This window comes from Populus trichocarpa, chromosome 3 (genome assembly GCF_000002775.5).
Source record: "Populus trichocarpa isolate Nisqually-1 chromosome 3, P.trichocarpa_v4.1, whole genome shotgun sequence".
Lineage (NCBI taxonomy): Eukaryota > Viridiplantae > Streptophyta > Magnoliopsida > Malpighiales > Salicaceae > Populus > Populus trichocarpa.
The window spans coordinates 17,154,310-17,174,721 of NC_037287.2; the positions used below are offsets into that span (position 1 = coordinate 17,154,310).

At 36.1% G+C, this 20,412-nt stretch overlaps 4 protein-coding genes across 6 annotated transcripts; 1 reads left to right on the forward strand and 3 right to left on the reverse strand.

Annotated features, from left to right (window-relative positions):
• Positions 1–78: 78 nt before the first annotated feature.
• LOC7496525 (probable beta-1,4-xylosyltransferase IRX10) lies at positions 79–3,672 on the reverse strand. The gene is given in 5 exon segments (XM_002304601.4): positions 79–324; positions 326–770; positions 1,187–1,428; positions 2,351–2,739; positions 3,399–3,672. Coding segments are annotated over 5 exon segments (1,242 nt in total). The 5' UTR covers positions 3,496–3,672; the 3' UTR covers positions 79–255.
• A 2,656-nt stretch (positions 3,673–6,328) lies between these two features.
• LOC7496526 (uncharacterized) lies at positions 6,329–9,588 on the forward strand. Of its 3 annotated transcripts, none has more exons than XM_052451402.1 (7): positions 6,329–6,486; positions 7,043–7,262; positions 7,662–7,920; positions 8,111–8,147; positions 8,337–8,442; positions 8,661–8,771; positions 9,293–9,588. In XM_052451402.1, the coding sequence occupies exons 2-7, from the start codon at positions 7,125–7,127 to the stop codon at positions 9,407–9,409; spliced, it is 768 nt and encodes a 255-aa protein (XP_052307362.1). In that variant the 5' UTR covers positions 6,329–6,486; positions 7,043–7,124; the 3' UTR covers positions 9,410–9,588. The 3 variants fall into 3 exon arrangements, with proteins under 3 accessions (XP_052307362.1, XP_052307363.1, XP_052307364.1); XM_052451403.1 differs by having other exon boundaries at positions 7,060–7,262; XM_052451404.1 differs by lacking the exons at positions 6,329–6,486; positions 7,043–7,262 and adding an exon at positions 7,363–7,520.
• A 622-nt stretch (positions 9,589–10,210) lies between these two features.
• LOC7481176 (cytochrome b-c1 complex subunit Rieske-4, mitochondrial) lies at positions 10,211–12,486 on the reverse strand. The gene is made up of 2 exons (XM_002304602.4): positions 12,161–12,486; positions 10,211–11,049 (listed from the first exon to the last, which is right to left on the reverse strand). Exons 1-2 carry the CDS (start codon positions 12,333–12,335, stop codon positions 10,406–10,408), a joined length of 819 nt encoding a protein of 272 aa, XP_002304638.1. The 5' UTR covers positions 12,336–12,486; the 3' UTR covers positions 10,211–10,405.
• Positions 12,487–15,457: 2,971 nt separating this feature from the next.
• LOC7496527 (glycine--tRNA ligase, mitochondrial 1) lies at positions 15,458–20,004 on the reverse strand. Its single transcript, XM_002304603.4, has 9 exons — positions 19,396–20,004; positions 18,765–19,147; positions 18,494–18,611; positions 18,052–18,246; positions 17,745–17,969; positions 17,474–17,533; positions 17,276–17,356; positions 16,786–17,191; positions 15,458–16,007 (listed from the first exon to the last, which is right to left on the reverse strand). Exons 1-9 carry the CDS (start codon positions 19,891–19,893, stop codon positions 15,775–15,777), a joined length of 2,199 nt encoding a protein of 732 aa, XP_002304639.2. The 5' UTR covers positions 19,894–20,004; the 3' UTR covers positions 15,458–15,774.
• Between the last annotated feature and the right edge of the window lie 408 nt (positions 20,005–20,412).

Genomic DNA, 20,412 nt, shown 5'->3' on the forward strand with positions numbered 1-20,412 from the left:
TGATTTCTCTGATGGAAACTGGGAATCGTTCATCAATGCCCTAACAAAAAGACTAAAAATGACACGAAAACTCAAGTGTGTCCGGGAAAATATGAAGCTATTTAATGCATCGAACTATGTCCCAGATGTACATGTAAAATTGAATTATCTCTACAAAATTTCAAAGCGAAGTTTACATTCCTTGGATTCTCTCGCGGGATTAGATGAAACAGCAGATACACTACAACCATCTCTTTTGAGAAAAAGACACTTCTCTTACCAAGGTTTCAGGTCCCCAGCTGGTCCTGCTGTCCAATTCAAAACCTTCTGACCAGGTTTCAAGTAAGACAGTCCTGTCATGCGGCAACTTACGAGCCAACCCATTCAGTATTTGGTGGAAAGCATCACCAGGTTGTGCAGGTTGTGGGAATAACATTGCACGTTTCATGGAAGGGTTTGCAAGAAGCCTTTGTTTCCTTAAAATCACTTCTGGTGGTATAGATGTCAGGAATGTGTCCAGGTGAGGGACATCTTCCTCTGCTACAAACACTCCAATCTCCTCCCATGGGATAGCATCGGCAAATGGTAAAACAATATCATCTGCTATAATTACAGGAATGCATCCGAATACCACTGCTTCGACCAGTCTAGGACTCCATGGGGCCCAACCGAGTGGGCACAAGCAAAATATAGCTCGTTGCATGTCTTCATAATATGTTGTTGGATGATCGGTGGAGATGTCAAAGAGTGGATTGTTTTTGAAATTCTCCCAAACTGCAGCCCTTGCTCCTCTGTCAGTCAAACAAAAAGGTTAACTAACTAATACAAGCCCAGCAGCCTCACAGGAGCCATACAAGATGTCGTAGCCAGCAGATTCGCAACAAGATCATCCACAAATTCTTAGATACAGACTATAAAGTCTCAAAGCACATAATTATCAGAGGAAAGAGGTCTCTTGAATCTGAAATTCACCAAAAGTCTTAAGCTCAAAGGAGGATTTGAGGCAAAAATTGGATACTACTTGGGTCCAAGAGGGTTTCATGGCTGTTTAATAATCATAGTTCATAAATTCTGTACTTCATTACATAGACACTGTGTTATCTATTATTCCATGAGAGTACTGTTTCCCGGTCTTGACTATAAAACAAACTATATTAGGTTAGGCATATTGAAATTCATTCCTTTCGGAAGATGAGCACAAGCATACCTTGCATAATAACCACCTTCCGGATCATTATTTACATCATAAAACAATCCGCGGAAGTAAACAAAAATTGACCGCGGAGTGTCAAGGGGAATCTGGTGGGCCTGCATCTTTTGAGGAGGAGCATACGGAGGAATTGTAATTGACCCCTCATTCAAGCACACATGGTTTCGCTGCCCAAAAGTTTGAACTAAAGTAGCACGCCGGAGTAGTGGAAGAATGCCCCGCTCAATGGCTTTCTCTTCCTACAGTATTTGAGCGAAAATAAACCATGATAAATTAGTCACAGCTGGTACAAATTGTTTGCTAGATTAATGCAAATTAGAGGATCAAAAAATTCATATCACTAAGGAGGTCTTGATTTTAAATGGTTCCAGCGGGGAATCAGATTAACGTTACTAAACCCATAAAACCTTTTTGACATGTCTATGATGCATGGAAGCAGAAACGATTTAGATGAGTAATAAAATCTTAATTCTGTTGGCATGTTCAGTTAAAACTGATAATGTCATCGAGCTTCATTTATCATAAGCATTACCAATCCCCCCTTAGGAGGATTGATAGCATTGGGTGGATTGGTGGCCGGCCTGTGTGGCCAGCACGAGAGAGTCGGGTTTTACCCACCCAAAAAAACAAAAGAAAAGAGGTTGTAGCAGCAAGGGCGTAGAAAAAACTGCAAGCTACAGCCCTATTTGAAACAACTGAGAGAAGCATGGGGGACTGCCTGGAACAGTCACCCGGTATATGTAGAACATGAGTGTTTAAAAGTTTTAAAGTTAAATCTTCTTTTTTTCTTCTCCCCATTTAGAGGTCCAATAATGAATTAAGAAATTTTAAAGGTGCCCGTTCTTGAGTTTATATTAGCATTAACCATGTTTTATCAAGGCCCTTCGAGCACAAACTCACTAGTCAAAATCTAATCACCATGAAACCAAAGCCACACTTATCAAAATCTCCATACCTAACTAGGCTACCAATGGCATCATCTCAATGAGACTACAGGATCAGTGCCTAAGGAAACTGGGAAGTCACACTAAAAAGGACAGAAGATGTTAACTTAAGCATGTATAATGTAGCTCGATGACATCAGGATACTTTTGTTCTTCCAAAATGGGGCAAGATATGGTTACTAAGAAAGTGTGACCCAGCAGCATTTAACAGTCCTACCTGATAGTGGAAGCAGGCTCCAAAGTCATGGGGCACAACAAAGAAGTGATCAGCCCCTTCTGTACGATTCCAGTAAGGCCAATTGGAGGAGAGAAGCTGTATTGCACTTCTCATCATCCTTGGAGAATTGAAGGGCAACGGCAAGCCAGTAGGTGTGAGGTCACAAGTGGGGTATATAGGGGTATAAAACCAATCTGCTTCTTCTGGATTAAGGGTTCGGACTGGGCTGGATAAGAGAAATCTATGCATGAAAATTTCAGCAGCAAACATATGAGTGAGACATCTGGGGTCCTTCTGCAGTAATTTCTTGTTGTATTTACTAGGAAGCTCATAAACATAGACTTTCAATCTTCCCACTGGATTATCTTCCAACACATCCCCAGCACTTCCTGCATTATTGAAACCCAAAGTGCATTTTGTTAGTCATATCATACTCACGGCCAACATAGCCAACTGCTCAAGAGAAATTAGACTAATTGAACAATTCTGTAGGGCTCATTTTTGCAGAAAGATGAAAAATCATCCAAGGATAGATATGAACATCTTGTAAAATGTTTCTTGAGCATTATCAGAAGCAAAGAAAATGCATTCACTGGCAGGCACTATGTTTATGATAGGGCCATTACGATTCATAAAGCATGAAAATCCGGGAGAATTAGGTGAACGTGTCCTGTAACTTCAAATTAAAAAGGAAATAATCCATATTACCGTAGCACTGAACTAAGTATGAACAAATTCCCAGAAGCTCCAAGAATTAATTTGCACCTAGCTAAAACCAAATGTGTTAGAGCTTGTACTCTTTATGTCCATATCCATTCTGATTCTGTACTAGCATGAGCACAGAAGCCCCCATTCTCTATATTGCAATCTTGCAAAACTTCAAGTTGAAAGATCAAACTAAAACTAAAGCATCGTAAAAAAGCAACAGCAACAATCAAACAAAACAAAATGAAGTCTAACAAAAACAAATAAAACCTAAACTACAAAAAATGAAAACAGCTTAAATTCCAATATAAAGTGAGACGTGAAGGAGATAAAAGAATTGCACCTGAAATCCTCTCTGTGCGTAGCCTTTGATCAGCATTTTTTCCATCACCAAAACCGAAAACAATAACCACAACAAAAAACCACAAGCACACCCTCATTTTTCCAACCCCCGGCCCAAAATCTCGACTAAAAACCGAAATGGGTGTTCAGGGTGAGTCCAAAAAATAAGCAAAATGTAATGTTTATGAAGAGTCTATGGTTGATAAGTCATATTGATGAGTAGTTGAGGAGTTTACTTAGAGTTTGGGTTATGGGACTGAATATGAAAAGAAAGGAGAAGAAGGGTCGTTTCTTCAGGTAAAGATTGAAAGGGAAAGAAGCAGAGAAGAATTTGCTTGAAGAAACAGAGAAAGACAGCATTTTTTTTTTAATTTCTTTTGACATGTAAATGCAGCAGACAACAAATCTTACAGTATATTTGTGGGTTAAGTGAAAGCTTTGGTTGTTTTGCCGGTTTGATGACAGGTCCATCTCGTTGCCTTTGATTAACTAACAAAGACCTCTTACCTCTTTGGCTCCAATTTTTTAAACCTGCGGTGGTTTCTTTTCTAATAGCCTATATGCGGCGCCGTTTTGAAGCTTCTTCTCTTCTTTCTTTTTTATTTTTTTTTTTTAATTCTATCAACAAAACTAAATTACAGTATAATTGTAATCAATCATTGTCTTTATGAGATTTCAATGGAAGATTTTCACTGTGATGCGGGTGGTTTTGACTAATTAGTTGATATGTTATAATTAGGTTACGTGAATAGTTTGATATGAATTCTTATGAACCGATTGAGCAATGGTTAATTTCAAAAGGAAATTTAGGTTTCATGTTGTGATTGGCTTAGTGAAAAAGCTCATTATCAAATCATGCTTAATTTTTGTCAAGAAGTTTTAAATGTTCAGTTCTATAAAAGGTTGGTTGGTTGTAATGATCTTCAAATTAAATTTAAAAAGTATTGTTTAATCTAGTTTTGTTATTTTTTATTTTTATTTTTAGATTTTATAGTTTTTTTAAGATTTTTATTTTGTTTCCTTTTATTTTTATTTTTTTTATAATTTATTTAGATCGAGTTGTGGGTTTCATAAAGAAATTGTAAACCTTAAAACAAGCTATATAAAAAAAAATTCAACAATAAAGATTTGAATTGGAATTTAAATATAAAATAATAAAAGGGTTGCTTCTACAAGTGAGCCGTGAAATATATGTAAAGAGAATCAAAACAACATTGTTTTGGAATTCATCGGGTTAAAATTAATTATAAATCTAATTGGATCAATTTTTTGATTGGTTTAATTTTAAATCCGATCAAAATTAGATCTTAAGACACGTTATATCTTCAATAGTATAACTTATGAAAATATGTTATTTTCTCAATTATTTTTTGAGTTGTGCTGATTTGCTGGGTTATTTTTAAAAATTGCTATTTTCAAAGAAAAACTACATTTATAGCATAGCATATTTTTCTCTTGTAGCCTTTCCAGCTTCTCCTCGTCCATCACAAAGAGAAAAGAGAATAAATATCATTGATTCATAATTTTTTAAAAATATTGTTCCCATGATTTGCATATAAAAAAATAAGAAATAAAACCTATTTAATTATTTAATCACAAGACCGGCCCTTTAAAATTACAATATAATTTCTTTTCAATGGATAAAAGCACGTGCGCAAACATATGGAGCTAATGGTCTCGCAGTATATTATTTTTCCTAATCAATGAGCGAGCACATCTATTTCTGGTTGGAAATCTTCTATGTCCTATAAATTATAATTTTATTTCTAGTTTTTTAAAAATTCCAATGTCGTCCTTGACCATAAAATAGCCAAACAAGAGCTACATATAGGAAACTTTGTTCTAGGATTTTAGAATTTTGAGGGAAATTGTTGCTTTTATAAGGATAGAGGAAATAATCGGTGTTTAGTAGGCTAATTACCGGTCAAGAGCCTACTAATCAAAACTTTTCACAGATTACAGGTTTAATAGTAGAAAAGTTCTAAATCGAGGAAATTTAAAGTGTAACTCTGGCTAATGTTAAAAAAATAAATAAATAAATAAAAGAGCTAGGAATTCTTCGTGGATACAGACTTGTTACACTATGTGTGACTATCAGGTTTAATTAAATTAATTAGAAATATAATAATATTTTCTAATTTTCAACCTACAGTGAAATGACTAAATGATTGTAATTGATAACAAAATTTATTTAATCGGATTCTAAAGGCTTTTTGGAATTTTCATTTAGATTTTCTAATTATAATTAAAACTAAGTTAAATGAGAGAAAATTTGATATTTTAAAATAAATAAAATATAATTTAAAAATCAAAACTAAGGAACTCGTGCTCCGCTGTTTTCAAACCACACTTGCGGCGGACTGCGGTGGCCAAGGATGGCCTCCATTGATGTTACTGAAAGAGTTTTAGTGGACCCTCTCTTTCTACTTTCTAGATAGCACGAGCAGTTTATTGACCTTTGATTTGGCGACCATATTTACATTCTTTTTTATCACTTTATTTAATGTAGTCAAATCAATAACTGGAATATTAAGTTTCTCTTTTTTTATAAAAAATATTATCAGCGCCGAACACCAACAATTGGTCTACTTGCACTCACGCCTAATCGAGAAATTAGATGTTTTCCCACCTTTCCTCCCTGAAAAATAAATTAAGAACTCGTGGGGTGTTCGGCCCGCGGTTGAACCAGAATCTTGAAAAAAATGTATTCTCGTTTTTTTTAATTATTTCTTTACATGTTTTTAAATCATTTTAATTTATTAATATCAAAATTAAATTTTTAAAAAATAAAAATAAAATATTATTTTAATACATTTGTATATTTTTATATTTACAACTTGTCCACCAAACCCGCAGTAGAAAAAGTTGTTGGATTCCCACGATTCATATTTCTATGAACAAAGCACAAAAAAGACATGGCAGAATCAACGAGGTGGTTGAGAAAGATAGGGTATTAGCTTTCAAGTTATTATTATTGCTTTTCATTTTCTTTCTAATCCCTTGGATGGTTGCGAGAGAACTAATCATTTTAGGAACACGCAAATTCAAGCGCCTAACTGATTTGAAGTTTGAACAAGGAAGAACTCTCGGTATTTTCATTCCACTTTCCTCGATCATGTTAAGAGCTCCTGCTATAGAAATTCCGTTCTTAAAAATGTCTGAAACATTGATGGATATCTTAATAACTCGTAAAGTCTAAGATCATAAATGTATCATAGATCTATCTGTCTTTTGTTTTTTCCTCGTACAATGGATGTCCTTCTGTCTAGACCGCCAGCATAATGTAACCGAGCATTGTGTTCTTTGAAGCTCCTTGATATTGAAGGGATCTACTATTGTTCTATACTGTGATGTAAACTTTCTTTTAAAGTAAAAAATATTATTTTAATATATTTTTAAATAAAAAATACTTTGAGTATTACTCAAACACTTGCTTGATATTGATATAAAAGGAACATTAAATTTTTATTTTTTTTCTGTGATGATTATGAAAAATATTTTAAAAATTACCTGTAGTACAATTTCAAACGCATACTAAGTCATTTAATATTATTCTCTCTTTTCATCTCCTCGAATCGAAGACAATTTTTGTGAGCAGAGAAGTCAGTTAATATTATTCTCTCTTTTCATCTCCTCGAATCGAAGACAATTTTTGTGAGCAGAGAAGTCAGTTGCTCTCATTTGTTGATGAGCAATTGAGTCTTAGAGAGTAGGCAGAATTTAGAAAATGGAATTCAGTAACATAGAGGAATCAAATGGGGTGATCACAGAAGAGAAAGAGAATGGAAATGAAATCAATGAGATTGAACAAAGCAAAGTGCGTCTCATGAGAGCCTTTGTTGAAAGAGAAGATCCCTCTGTCAAGGTTCTGTCTTTTTCCTCCTTCTCTTCTTTTGAAGCAATATGATTAATGGGTTTTTGTTCTCACCAGGATTGGTGAGAGATATGACAGCTGACTTGTACTTGATCATGTGTTCTTTTTGTATATATTTTTCCGAATTAGATTAGAGAAAATTACATGTTGATTGTGCTTTAGATTTTCATGTTAGCGGAAGAACAGAGCAGAGTCAAAATGCAGTATTAGGCTTAGAGTTGCAGTATTACCAAATCTCACAAAAGAAAGGTCTAAGCTTTAGCCAAGTTGTAACTAGATTTTGTACTTTAGTTTGATTCTCAACTTTCTTATCTTGATTGAAGTTGTGTTTGAATCCAGTTATCCACTTCATTTACACCCTGGGTTATGTGTGTTTATTTGATTTTTCAGGAAGTGGATGATTTGATGATCCGGAGATTTCTGCGTGCTCGAGAACTAGACATTGAGAAGGCATCGACCTTATTCCAAAAATACCTAAGCTGGAGGCGATCGTTTATCCCTAATGGCTTCATAGCTCCATCAGAGATTCCAAATGAACTTGCCCAAAACAAGTTTTTTATGCAGGGTGCTGATAAGCAGAACCGTCCCGTGGTGGTGGTTTTCGGCGCCAGACATAAGCCTTACAAAGGAAGTTTCGAGGAGTTCAAGCGTATGTAGTAACCCTGGAAGCTGCATATTTTATTGTTGAATCCTGTGGTACACAGATGAGAACTGGGTTTCAAAATTGCCTTGTTCTCTATCATAGACCATAAGAGACAACAATTTTGTTTTTTTAATAGATCTGGCATGGCAAAGTAGACCTGTGTTCAACTAACTTGGAAAGTTTCTTATCCTTGCAGGTTTTGTTGTCTACACTCTCGAGAGAATATGTGCCATGTAATTCTATCAGTCACAATTATTCATCTCCAATGCTTTTTTTCTATCATGGAAAAGGCAATTTCTAATAGAATCCAATCTAAGAATTCTCTTTCGAGCTCAAAAGTTTCAAAGAACAAGGTTGATTTTGTTATTCATTGTTGTTTTAAGCAAGCCAATCATGCTTGTGCAACGTCTTGGTTTTTTCAGAATGCCAGCTGGAGAGGAAAAGTTTGTGTCCATTGCAGATCTTAAAGGGTGGGGATACTCCAATAGTGATATACGTGGGTATCTAGCAGCATTATCGATATTGCAGGTTTGATGTCCCACCATGCAATATTCCCATATAGCAATTTTCAATTTGTTGTGTTTGCGGACTAAAGAGTCATGCTGATCATATCTCACTCGCTCTTATGCATCTTTAAAAAAAAAAGCATTTAGGTGAACATAAGATACACCAGCAGTGTGTAGTTGTACTAAATTGTTGCTGTGGCTGAGATGCTTATATCAGCAGCCTGAATGTGTTTTTTACAGGATTGCTACCCAGAGAGGTTAGGCAAATTGTTCATAGTTCATGTGCCTTACATTTTTATGACTGCATGGAAGGTTGTGTCCCCGTTTATTGACAGAAAAACCAAAAACAAGGTACAGAATCTCTTTCCTTGCTAAATACGCACTTTTCTATGTTTTGATTGGACCAGCAAACGGGTGGACTTTATGGAAACAGTTCCACTAGCTTTATATTTTCTTGAAACTTTCCACAAATCCAAAAATTAAAGAGTAAGAAGAGATCTGGATGGTGCCTGGAACTTTACTTAATGAAAATGTACCATGGGAAACCATCCAACTTTTTTACCTGAAACCATTTCAAAAAGACGGAGTCATTTTTTTTATTTTATTATCGTTATTTTGTGCTGTAGTGTGGTTTATAATTCAAGGAATACACAATCGATTCTGAGTGTTCAAAAATCAATGTTTGAGTGCTGTCTATCTCAAGTTTCAGCATTGCCAAAACCACAAAATGCCAGAAATTCCAGAATCTTTTGATGTTTGGTTATGATCTACAGAACTTTGGATTTACACTGCGAGCCATGTATGTAGGTTGGCAGTCGTTGTCTGTCTATTGTTTGCCTGAATCCATCTCTTTTCCTCTGAACTTTCTGCAGATAATCTTTGTTGAGAACAAAAAACTGAAATCCACTCTGCTTGAGGACATTGATGAGAGCCAGCTCCCAGATGTTTACGGAGGCAAACTATCTTTAGTTCCTATCCAAGACGACTAACTAACTAGTTGATTTATTACTTGTATTACTCGCTTAGTTTCGGTTCTCAGCTCTACAACTTGTAGGCATTGAGGAGTAGACAAGATAACCTATTTCTTCTGTACATTTGAGAATTGGACACGAGAGCAATGTTTATCTGCGTTACTTTTATGTTATATAAACTCTTTTCTTTTTCTTTTTTTTCCGGAATTGGATGATGCTATAGCCTATATGACCTCTTAAATTGCCTGCATAGCAGATTAAAATAAATAAATCCACAATAATAACTGGAAATTCTGACGGATGATTTTTCAATCCATTTGCCGGTGAAACTTTAGAACGAACTGGCGGTATCGATCAGCCACTTGATATGATAATGACATTATTTAATGCAATAGGAGCCACCGATTCAAATTTAGGTTATCAACCACACACATGGACTTGTGATATTAGCTTTTAAAATATTAACTAAATCGGTGATTCCCAGCAGACACTAATTATTATCGATGCGAGTTTCTTCTCCAAGCAGGACAGCATGACGGTGTTAAAATTAAGTACCCATATAGAATCCATGTAGTTTTTGGCACCCAAATTCCTCCCTGTGTTTTCAGAACGGTGGTAAGCCCTGCACGTTTATTCCTCCAAGAGCAGGATGTTTCAGGCATGTTCAGCAACCATAATTCAAATGCAGATGGCATCTTTCTAACTGCAGCTAGCTTGAGAAGTGTCCATAGGGAGATATCTTAACAGCTAATAGGACATCAACAATCCCAAGTTCTGATTATTTGGTAGAATGAATTCCAAGTACAGCTACACTGAAAATTCCCCAACAAATATCCAGGTGTATTATTCAGCAAAACAATGCCCCGCCAATTGAATGCAGCAGATACACAATCCGAATTGATAGCATTAAATGAAAATGCCAACAGTAAAACAAAACAAATTTGCAAAAATGTCACAACAATATCTATTATAAAAGAATTCCCGCCGAATTTCTCACCCAATGAGTAGCTTTTCTCACCCAACGAGTAACTTGTTCTCCTCCAAGAAACTGTAAGTGGGGACCTCTAAATTAAAGGGCGCTGGACCCTTGCGAATCCTGCCAGAGATGTCATAGTGTGAGCCATGGCATGGGCAAAACCAGCCACCAAAGTCACCAGCATTGGGTAATGGAATGCACCCCAGGTGGGTGCAGACCCCTACCACCACAAGCCATTCTGGGTCCTTAACCCTGGCAGCATCCTCCTGTGGGTCGCGAAGGGATGCAACATCAACACTGTTAGCCAGCTTGATATCATCTTCAGTTCGTCTTCTGATAAAAACTGGCTTTCCACGCCACTTGACTGTAACAGTAGAGCCAGGCTCAATGCTAGAGAGATCAACCTCAAGGGAGGCCATGGCAAGGACATCTTTGCTAGCAGACATGCTCAGAACAAACTTGAGGACCAAAAGACGAATTAAGGAGGCATACACAAACCTGCCACCAGTTAAGACAAAATAGGCAAAGGCACGCTTGCTGGGGTCACCCGGTGGATAACGCTCATGATTGTGCTCGTCATAGACAATTTTTGAGGTAGGGTTCTTCACAGCTGCTACAGTAGCCGGGAGATCTGAGATGATACCCATATCCTGTCCTGGAGTAAGGGCTCCAGAAGAAAAACCTGTAATAGTTATAAGCCATTAGCAAATTCATTACAAACCGCCGAATTTTAGACAAACAACATCAAATAACAAGAAACAATGGGCATCAAGCTTGTAAAGACATTGCCATTGATGTAAGAAGGGTAAGATCTTTCCATTCAAAAAACTATCGGTTGAGAAGCAAAGGAAATATAGGGTAAATAAAAGGCACTTGTAGCACATTAACCAAGTAAGAATCCGCTACCTGACACCCCCATCCCCTGTTTCTACTTCTCTAGATGAATTTTTTATTTTCTTATCTGTTATTAGTAGCAGTGAATGCTTACACACACAACACAGATATATGGATACCTAGCCTGCCATTCCATTGGTGCCTTGTTACACCAACAACACAGATCATAGACATGATAACTCCCAAAATATATTTATCAGAATGTACTTCATTAGAGCTACCAAAACAATGTCCCAGCAGTTATCAACTGCAGCTGCTCGATGCACCAATGATTATAAGAGCAAAAAATAGAAGAAGCAGCACAGGCCTTCCTCCAAATGAGTATTTACACTATTTGATTCAGGTTTTGAGCTTTGAGACTGAGCATCAATGAATATAACACTTAACGAATTCTTAATTTTTTTCTACTAAGCTTTGTTATGCACGCCAATTACCAAAAGTGTGGCTCGCAACTACAAAAAACTAAATATTTGAACAGATATTCATTCTCAAAATTCTCAATAAATCCCAATAAAAAGTAAAAGAAAAATATAAAATTCCATGACACATTCATCAGAGATTTTCAATTCACTCCAAGTCATACCAAACACAAAACACTAAATTTGGTAATGGGACATCCAACAATCAAGGTATGCTCGCGTAGTAACACCCAAAAAAAAAAAGAATTTTCACAGTTGCTTCCAGCAATTTTACATTTAATTGAAGACAACGAAATGATAAAGATATTTTATTCAAAAAAGTAGGGTAAAAACCTTTATATTCATCTCTTTCAATTTAAAAATCTCCTCGGTCATCGAATAAACATGTTACAAATTAATAATAGAACAAAACAGAATCAAGCGCGAGGAATCAAAAACAGGAAGAGGCGAGGTCTAAATCTGAGGAAAGAAAGAGGTGACCTCTGATTAGATCTGGAGTGAAGGATAAATGATAAGGGGAGAGGATGGATCTGGAAGAGGCGGCAGAATCACGACCATCGCTGAGGAAAGGACTGTTTTGAGAAACGAAGGCGGAGGTCGTCTGCGAGCACCTCCATGGTAAAGATGAGAGCCTCCTCCCTGCTACTCTTAGCATCTTCTTCGTATTATTCTTCTCTTCCTCTTTGCTTTTAGCCTTGGGTTTATTTTCTCTGGAGTCTACAAATAGGGGGGGGCAGAGAGAGACAGGGAGATTGGGAGAGAGGTTTATAGGTTGGATTTCTCTCTCTCTCTCTCTTTTTCTTTTTTTGACAAATGTTAATTCACAGCTACAGCGAGGAGTCGTTCATTGCCTGGTCATTTCGTTAAAACGACATCGTTGCTTTGGTTTCTTCTTTTTATTTCATTTTATTTGTGAATTATGACGCGTGCTTTTTTATTATTAAAATAGTCGTATTATTATAATTTTTAAAAATCTTATTATATCATTTTATAACATATTTATGATTTTTTATATAAGAAATTACTAATACAACTAACATAATTGGCGTGGACTATTTATATAAATAGGGAAGTTGCTACCCCACTTTTTTTCCTTTTCATTTTTCATTTTTTTTTCAAAAAACAATATCCTCTAACTATATTTATCTAATCTCACAAAATAAAATTTAAGATAATAGTATAAATACAAAATTAAAAGAAATGATCACAATGGAAAAATGGAAAAATGAGTAGTTAATTTTAAAATTCTTAGAATTTTAATTTTGATTTAAAAAATCATTTTATTTACTTTTCAGACCCTAAATTTAAGAGATAATAAATAATATTGTTGAAAATTGATAAAGAAAAGAGAGAGTTTTCAGTTGGTCACATTTCGATATACAAAAAAATAATATTTGTGTCAATAAGTTTCTCTTCTAAAAAGGAGTACAATAAATATGTTTTTTCATCATAAATAAGGTGAGAAAAGTTGATCAGGTTCTTTTAGTTTTTTTATTTGATTGATTTTTGTTTTTAATATGATTTTATGATGTTTTGAAGTTTTTAAGATTTTATATTGATTTTTAAATGTATTTTCAGGTATAAACAAGTTAAAAATTAGATTTTGACGGTCAAAAAACATGGATCCCAACGCATCGTCCTTCTCTTGTAAAAAAAAATACAGGCATAATTTTAGGTTTTTTTATGAAAGCTAGGAGTATGGGTCTGGCCCATTAACACATGGTTTTTTAAAAAATTTTGTTTTAAAATTTTTTATTAGTTGTTTCTATTTAAATATTGATTTATATCCTTTTTTATTTTGTAAAAAAATTAAATTTTTTTTTTAAAATAATAATTAAACTTTTTACTTTTTTAAGACACCATACTTTGAAAATATTAGTTTGATTTCTATAAAATTTCTCTCCTTTTATTTTATTTTTATATGAATCAGCTTTATTTGCTTAAAGATTTTATAAAAAATATAAATCATTTGTTATTAACAACAATATTGAGCCACTAAAATAAAATAAATAAAATATTTAAAATAAAAGGATGGTCAATGTAAATACTTTTATGTGTATCTATTTTTTATTTCTACGTCTTTTCACTTTAAAATCTAATTAGTATTAACAACTCTTTTATAATTCATCAATTCATGCATATCTTATTTTATTTTACTAAGTATAAACAATTTATTTTGGCTTCTCAATTAAATAAATTATAATACATGAAAACATAGTTATTTTTTCATAAAAGAAATTGATTTGAAATTCTACCCGAAATATAAACAACATATCTATATTTTTAAATTTAAAAAAAATCATGAGATTTTAAAATGCATCCACGTCATTAATATATTCTTTTATCATGTTTCGAAAATAACCTGGATTCTACTCGTAATGCAATGAAATGCTGGTGATAAGACTAGTTATAACTAATTTAATTACAACGCGTGTATTTTTTCTTTCTTTCCTTCAAATCTCCTTATTTTTTATTTTTTTCTCCTTCATCTCTTTAATACAAGGAGCAATCATACACAGATAATTGCAATTTTTAGCGTGATGCGATCTCCAACTCAAATCATTTCGCCACACTTTGTAAACTCATGGGGTCGTTAATCTCTCTCTAAGAGGAGCCTCCTCGCAACAAGGGCAAGTCATAAACCTGGAACTAGAAGGATCATCGAAAATTAACAGCAAAGATCAACAGACATAGGAACTTTATTTCATTTTAGATATATACGTGCAAAAACGATTCAACTTTTTTCCTGTGGCATGCGGTTGCAGCGAGGATTGCTATAGCTTCATGCAAAGTTGCATGCATGCATGAGCACTTTCATTGGAGTCATTAAGAAAACTTGATGGACCCGCAAACAAGCCTTCACAATCAATGGTGAGTGTGGCAATTCAGAGATGAAGACGAGTATTTATGAGTAATGGAAAATACCAAAAGTAACACCGTTTTTTTGTCTGGTCATCCAAAAGGCCTGGCAATAAGGAAGAAAAGGGCAAGCACCAGTAAATCTATCTGCACAAAGGAACGGTATCCAGACCAAGACGAATGGAAGAGGATTCATTAAAATCTCTCCCTGTTTATCCAATCACACAAGCCTCCCTGTTTCCATACATCAACAAGAAAATCCACCATTTCCTGCCATTTGAATCCAATAAGCAATGGAGAATAGTGAAGTAGATTTCAAAACGATAAAGCAGAAACCTGGGCAGGAAGAGACTTGAATGGTGGAGGGGCAGGTCGAGCAAAACATGGAGTAAACGCAACACGAGTTGACAAAAAGCCAAAGCCTGAACATCATTGCGGGCAAGTGTTCTTAAAACATTAAGATCACTACTATTACGAGGATTATCTGATCACCGTATTCCACAAGGGTGTTGTTGCAGTGGCTATATACCTCATGTGGACACAATAGCTAACTGAAAAAATCAGTTCTCAGCTATAAGACGTGATTAACTGGGAACTCGAAAAGAAGATAAAAGGAAAGAGTAAGAAAAAGGAAAAAAGGTGATTTGATAAAAAAGTTTTTTGAGCTTTAATAACCCAAACATTTTGCAAAACATAACAAGCCAAAAAAATCACAAGAATATAATGAACCAAATTGATATAATACAAGTATATTTTAGAGCTTTAACCCATCACATTATAACTAAACTCTTCTTGTTTAACTGTTCATCACCCGTATGTACCTTTAATTTTCTTCTCATCCCCCTACTTTACTAATCGGTGTCGCTAGTGGTTCTGTCTTATTTTAAATGGATGAGCACACAAGCGGACAAAAGGATATTCATCTGAAGACCAATGTGTATATATGTATGTACCTAAAAAAATGAACCTACCAGGTTCAGCTCAACTTATCATTCCTAAAAAACAAATGACACGATGATCAATGTCTATCACAGCTAAAGAAATTCAGTTCACAAATCACAAGTAGATTTTTCTGTAATTCATCGGTTTTGTGCAGAGAGAACTGTCAGATTTGTAGGGCAAGACATTGCAGCATTGTGTAGTGCAAAAGACACGGGAGTGGTGAGGAAAATTAGCCAAAAATCCAATACATGGGCATCGTCGCATGCCTAACACATTAGGGGATCACCCAGACTCTAATCCTCTACAGATCCAGAGGAGTGATGAGGGAAATTAGCCCACACATCAGCCCATGTCTTGTGTCCATCAGTTACCGACTTCACAACTGGTGCCGCTTCTTCCACATCAACACGGATTTGATCCTTGCTATCCCTCTCCCTGATTGTCACAGAGGATATTGAATCAACTGTTATCGCAAAGGGAACCCCCAGTTCATCTGTTCTTGCATATCGTTTACCGATTGAGGTACCTATGAAGAGCATTCTTACAGTCAGTCAAGCAGAGCAAGATTGTGCAGTGCAGAAATTTAAGCGACATCATAATACAATTAAGAATGTATTGGTGCTCTATATTAGAATCCTTACTACCAAAACAGAGAAAAATGTGTCCAAGAGCAACATGGCAGCAAGGTTCAAACACTTTAGACGGTAAGGAGGATCAAAATGCCTGGGAATGGTATAAGAAGATGCACATGCAAGCACCCAGCAATTTTAGTGTTATTGCATACCTTTTTTAGATTATCCTAATTACTGTGACCAGTGCCCTCCCTCCAAACACACAAGACAAAACCAAAAATAAATTCAAAGCCATGATTTGCAATTAAAAAAACACATAGGTTGTGGAGATATCATGCATTTCAGAAACATTGCCCTGAGGCTCCAAGTCTCACCTTGGCATGGAAATTTATCCAATCAAGCAATACATACAACCCTTCATTTAATAATGTACTGTTTAGTTGTCACTCTTGGCAATGACAAAAAAATCCCTTTTAAGAGCATCATAGATAAATAATGCTGCTCTTTTTCATTAAACTTTCCCTCTTCTTTCTTTTTTCTTTGTTTTTCAAACAGGCACACTTCAGACCTTTGATTTTTGCAGATAAAATGCATGAACCGTAGCATACATGCATTCTTTCAACAAAACATCCCTAAACCTGAATCATGTCAATAATTACAACCTAACATATTTCTTAGTAATCTCACAAAGATGCCTACAACTTAACAACAAGATGATTTATCTACACTCACCTGTAATGTCAATCTTATGAGAGATTCCAGCAGCAGTCAACGTCTTAGAAATGATTTTGGCAACATCCTCATACTGCTGATTCTGGACGAGTGGAAACACAGTGCACTTTATAGGTGCCACAAGAGGAGGAAAACGGAAAACATTCAGCTGCTCATCCCCAGCTTTACTGGGCCTCATGTAGAAAGAGTGCTCATAGAGACAATAGATTATACGCCCAATGCCAAAAGATGGTTCGATTACTGATGGCGTGAAAGTTCTTTGGTGTTCCTTCTTCTTCTCCTTTGAAATTGACACCATGTTCTTCTTAATTGTTACCTTTTCCCCAAGAGTGCAAACATAAAATTCTACCTCTCCTTTGGTTTCCAGAGAGGCCTTCATGTCCAAAGCTTCTTTTTCGTTCATTGCCTAACACAAAGGGGGGGAATCACACATTGAACAACCACAAATAGTTTCATGATAGTTAGGTTCACTGATAAATTTCAGCTTTACCTCCAAAGCTTCAACCACCTTTTTTTGGTTACCCTTAAAAGCAAGCCCCAGCTCTTTCTTCACTGGTGCTATAACCAATTTCTGATATCCAACATTAAAGGTTATATTGCAAGGGTTTGCCATGAGCAGTTGAAATATAAGGAATTACAGAGTTTGGAGAAAATAGAAAAATAGATTGGCGACAGGGAGTGTGATTACCTCCACCTCCTTCGGTTCTGAAAATTTTTCGTGGGCTACAAGAGGAACTCCACTTTTTTCCTGACAAAGAAATAAAATGCTCATAACTATTTACCATTTTTAGTTTTAAAAAATTAAAACAGGTAAATAATTAGCACTTCCTTGCTGTACATGTTCTGTCTCTTGATAGCACAAGCAGATACAATTTCACATATGATGCATGCTGTGTTTAAGGTGACAATAGTTTATAAATAAGCAAATTTAGACATGTATGTATCAGAGAGATTCTCACCGAGTGAGCATGCAAGTCATATGCAGATCTATCTGCAATACCAACACACTCAATCCAACCATATGAAGACTCAATCTCAGCATCCCAACAGTCTGCGGCATAGTGGGCCATTTCATTTGCAAGATGCTGCCGGAATCGCAATCGGTCTTTGTCTATACCAAGACGAGTTAGGAAAAGATACACTCTCCCAATGAAATAGCCGAGAGTTTCATTGTTGACAATTCCCTAGATGAAACAGGTCCATCGTGACAAAGAGGTAGATGCGGAAGACAAAATGGTAACTGAAAGAAATTACCACCAGACTAACCTTAGAAACAGCTTCACCAAGCTGAATTTTCTTTGCAGACTGGGCAGAGATTTGTAGTTCTCTTGGGAACATCAGGAATTCAAGATCTGCAACTTCAGAGTATTTTGGGTGAGATTTGTACTCAGGATCGACAAAGTGCTCAATCTCTGCTAATGTGAATTCACGGACTCTTAAAAGGCCTTGGCGGGGAGAAATCTATACATGAGAGAAAGCATATAGTCAGATCTGTGAGGAAAAATCATCATAACAGCCAAGGAAATCAAGACCATCAAGACAACTTTCATCATCATCATCAAAAGCAGTGAAACAAACAATTGCGACAAACACAAGGCTATATTATGAAATATTCTTGGCTCAAAACAGCATTGCTATTGGCATTTGAAAACAAGTACTGCATAAAGAACTTGCGCATGCATTATATGACTAAGGAAAGAATTAAAACCTCATTTCTGAAAGCCTGACCAATTTGAGCAGCAGCAAAGGGGAGCTTGTTCCCATTGTAATAGTACAAATCCTTAAAATTAACAAATATGCCCTGAGCTGTTTCAGGGCGCATATACCTTTAACAGAAAAAGTGGGAGATGGTTTCAGTACCTAGTAACAAATTACCATGCCGCATATAAACTGAAATACCGCAAACTCAAAATGCAGATTCAGCACATCATCATTATGGAAATTACATAAAAAGAATCAAATTTATGTAAAACACTCACCCAGGGCTCAAACCAGAAGGACCGATTGATGTTTGAAACATCAAGTTGAATGGATAAGGATCGGAAAGTGGATTCTTCGTGTCTGGTGCTGTAATACCATACTCCTTGATCTTCGCCCCCAGCTCTTCAGCAGAGAGATCATCCAGGATAGCAAGTACATGTTTCAGTTCTGCAGCCTTCTCTGCACTTATGCTAAGATCTTTCTGAATCTTCTCATTACAAAAGTCCTTAAGCAAGTGATCCGCACGACAGCAAGTCCCAGTTTTTTCATCCTTAACCATAAGGTCCGTGAATTTATCCACGTGACCAGATGCTTTAAGGACAACCTCAGGCGTCACACATGGGCAATCAACCTCCAACATATTCTCCTCAAGAACAAAATGCTGGCAAACATCACCGAAATTCCTGTTAGCACTACGGAAATGCCAAATATTCTAATTCATTTAACCTTTTACTCCAATTGGGTCGTTTTACCTTCGCTTGGAAATCAATAAAAAAAAATCAAATCAAAATTTAACCTTCTAGGCCTAATTGCATTGCAATTATTTGCTGTAATCTAAAATCCAACATTGGTCGATTCAGTTTTCAACAATCAAAGCAAGACAGTGACAGAGCGATCAATCATCTTTACCTGGCGCCAAAAAGAAAGAACATTAGACTTGACGGCGCAACCAGGAGGCCCATAATCATAAAGCCCAGCGACACCACGATAAATCTTAAAAGAAGGGATATAAAACAACCTCCGTTCAAGCGTATTTACCACAGCTTGACGGAATGCTTCCTTATTAACAGAACCATCAGGACCGTTACCATTAACGGCAGCTTGAAGTTGTTTCTCCATCACGGACTTGTCTAGTTTCAACGCGTTCAATTTTTCAATTGCCTCGTCGACGGTAGCCTTTTCAGCATTAGAGGCTTTGAGTGCGCGGACAGTGTTGCCTTGAGATTCGATCGAGGATTGTTTCTCGGCGAGAGCGCGTCGAAGCGAGTCCTCGGAGGCGGCCATGGCTGGTGAAGGTTTGTGGTGGATTAGGGTTGAGAAAGGGGATATTTTGGTGTGTAGGCGGCGAGAGAAAGAGAGTAAATCGATTAGAGTTGACGAGGAAACCAGAGAAATGAGAATGCGCATGCGAGATTGGTGAGAGGGAGAGGTTCTTGTGTTTTTTGATGTCACTAGGGTTTAAAGGGGGATTTTATTATTAGTTCAGTGGTTTTTAACGAGGGGTGTTTGTTATGCTGGTTAATGCAAAACCTATTCTAGGTTTTGCTGTGGATTGTCGAATAATTACTATGTGGTTGGACGTTGGAGGTGGAGGTGTGTGTTTCTTTCAAGCCCAGTCCAACAATTAATATTTAAATGGTGGCCCACGGAAGCTATTTAAATGGTGGCCCACGGAAGCTGTTGCCTGTTTGCCAACCTTTCATCCATTCAGTCATGGATGGAAAAAAACTAAGACTTGAGCCAACGGGTTCGTATTCTTTTTTAAGAAAAAATGTTGATTAGGTGATGTAAACATGATTTAAAAAGAGAAAAAAAAACTAAAGAACTGGGTTATAGTTTCGTTCGCTTATAGTAGAGTAATTTTATTTTAATTAGATAACGAATGTGTTTTGTATTGCGGTAGCTGTTATGGTTGTGGTTTGAAAA

What these genes read in the sequence shown, in the direction of transcription:
- LOC7496526 (XM_052451402.1), top strand. Translation starts at nt 7,125, where the DNA reads ATGGAATTCAGTAACATAGAGGAATCAAATGGGGTGATCACAGAAGAG. An exon ending in CTCGAGAGAATATGTGCCAT is followed by an intron (nt 8,148 to 8,336) that starts GTAATTCTATCA and finishes TGGTTTTTTCAG; the next exon opens with AATGCCAGCTGGAGAGGAAA. An exon ending in ACAGAAAAACCAAAAACAAG is followed by an intron (nt 8,772 to 9,292) that starts GTACAGAATCTC and finishes AACTTTCTGCAG; the next exon opens with ATAATCTTTGTTGAGAACAA.
- LOC7481176 (XM_002304602.4), bottom strand. Translation starts at nt 12,335, where the DNA reads ATGCTAAGAGTAGCAGGGAGGAGGCTCTCATCTTTACCATGGAGGTGC. An exon ending in CACTCCAGATCTAATCAGAG is followed by an intron (nt 11,050 to 12,160) that starts GTCACCTCTTTC and finishes TAACTATTACAG; the next exon opens with GTTTTTCTTCTGGAGCCCTT.
- LOC7496527 (XM_002304603.4), bottom strand. Translation starts at nt 19,893, where the DNA reads ATGCGCATTCTCATTTCTCTGGTTTCCTCGTCAACTCTAATCGATTTA. An exon ending in CAGAACCGAAGGAGGTGGAG is followed by an intron (nt 17,357 to 17,473) that starts GTAATCACACTC and finishes GTTGGATATCAG; the next exon opens with AAATTGGTTATAGCACCAGT. An exon ending in AGGTGGTTGAAGCTTTGGAG is followed by an intron (nt 17,192 to 17,275) that starts GTAAAGCTGAAA and finishes CCTTTGTGTTAG; the next exon opens with GCAATGAACGAAAAAGAAGC.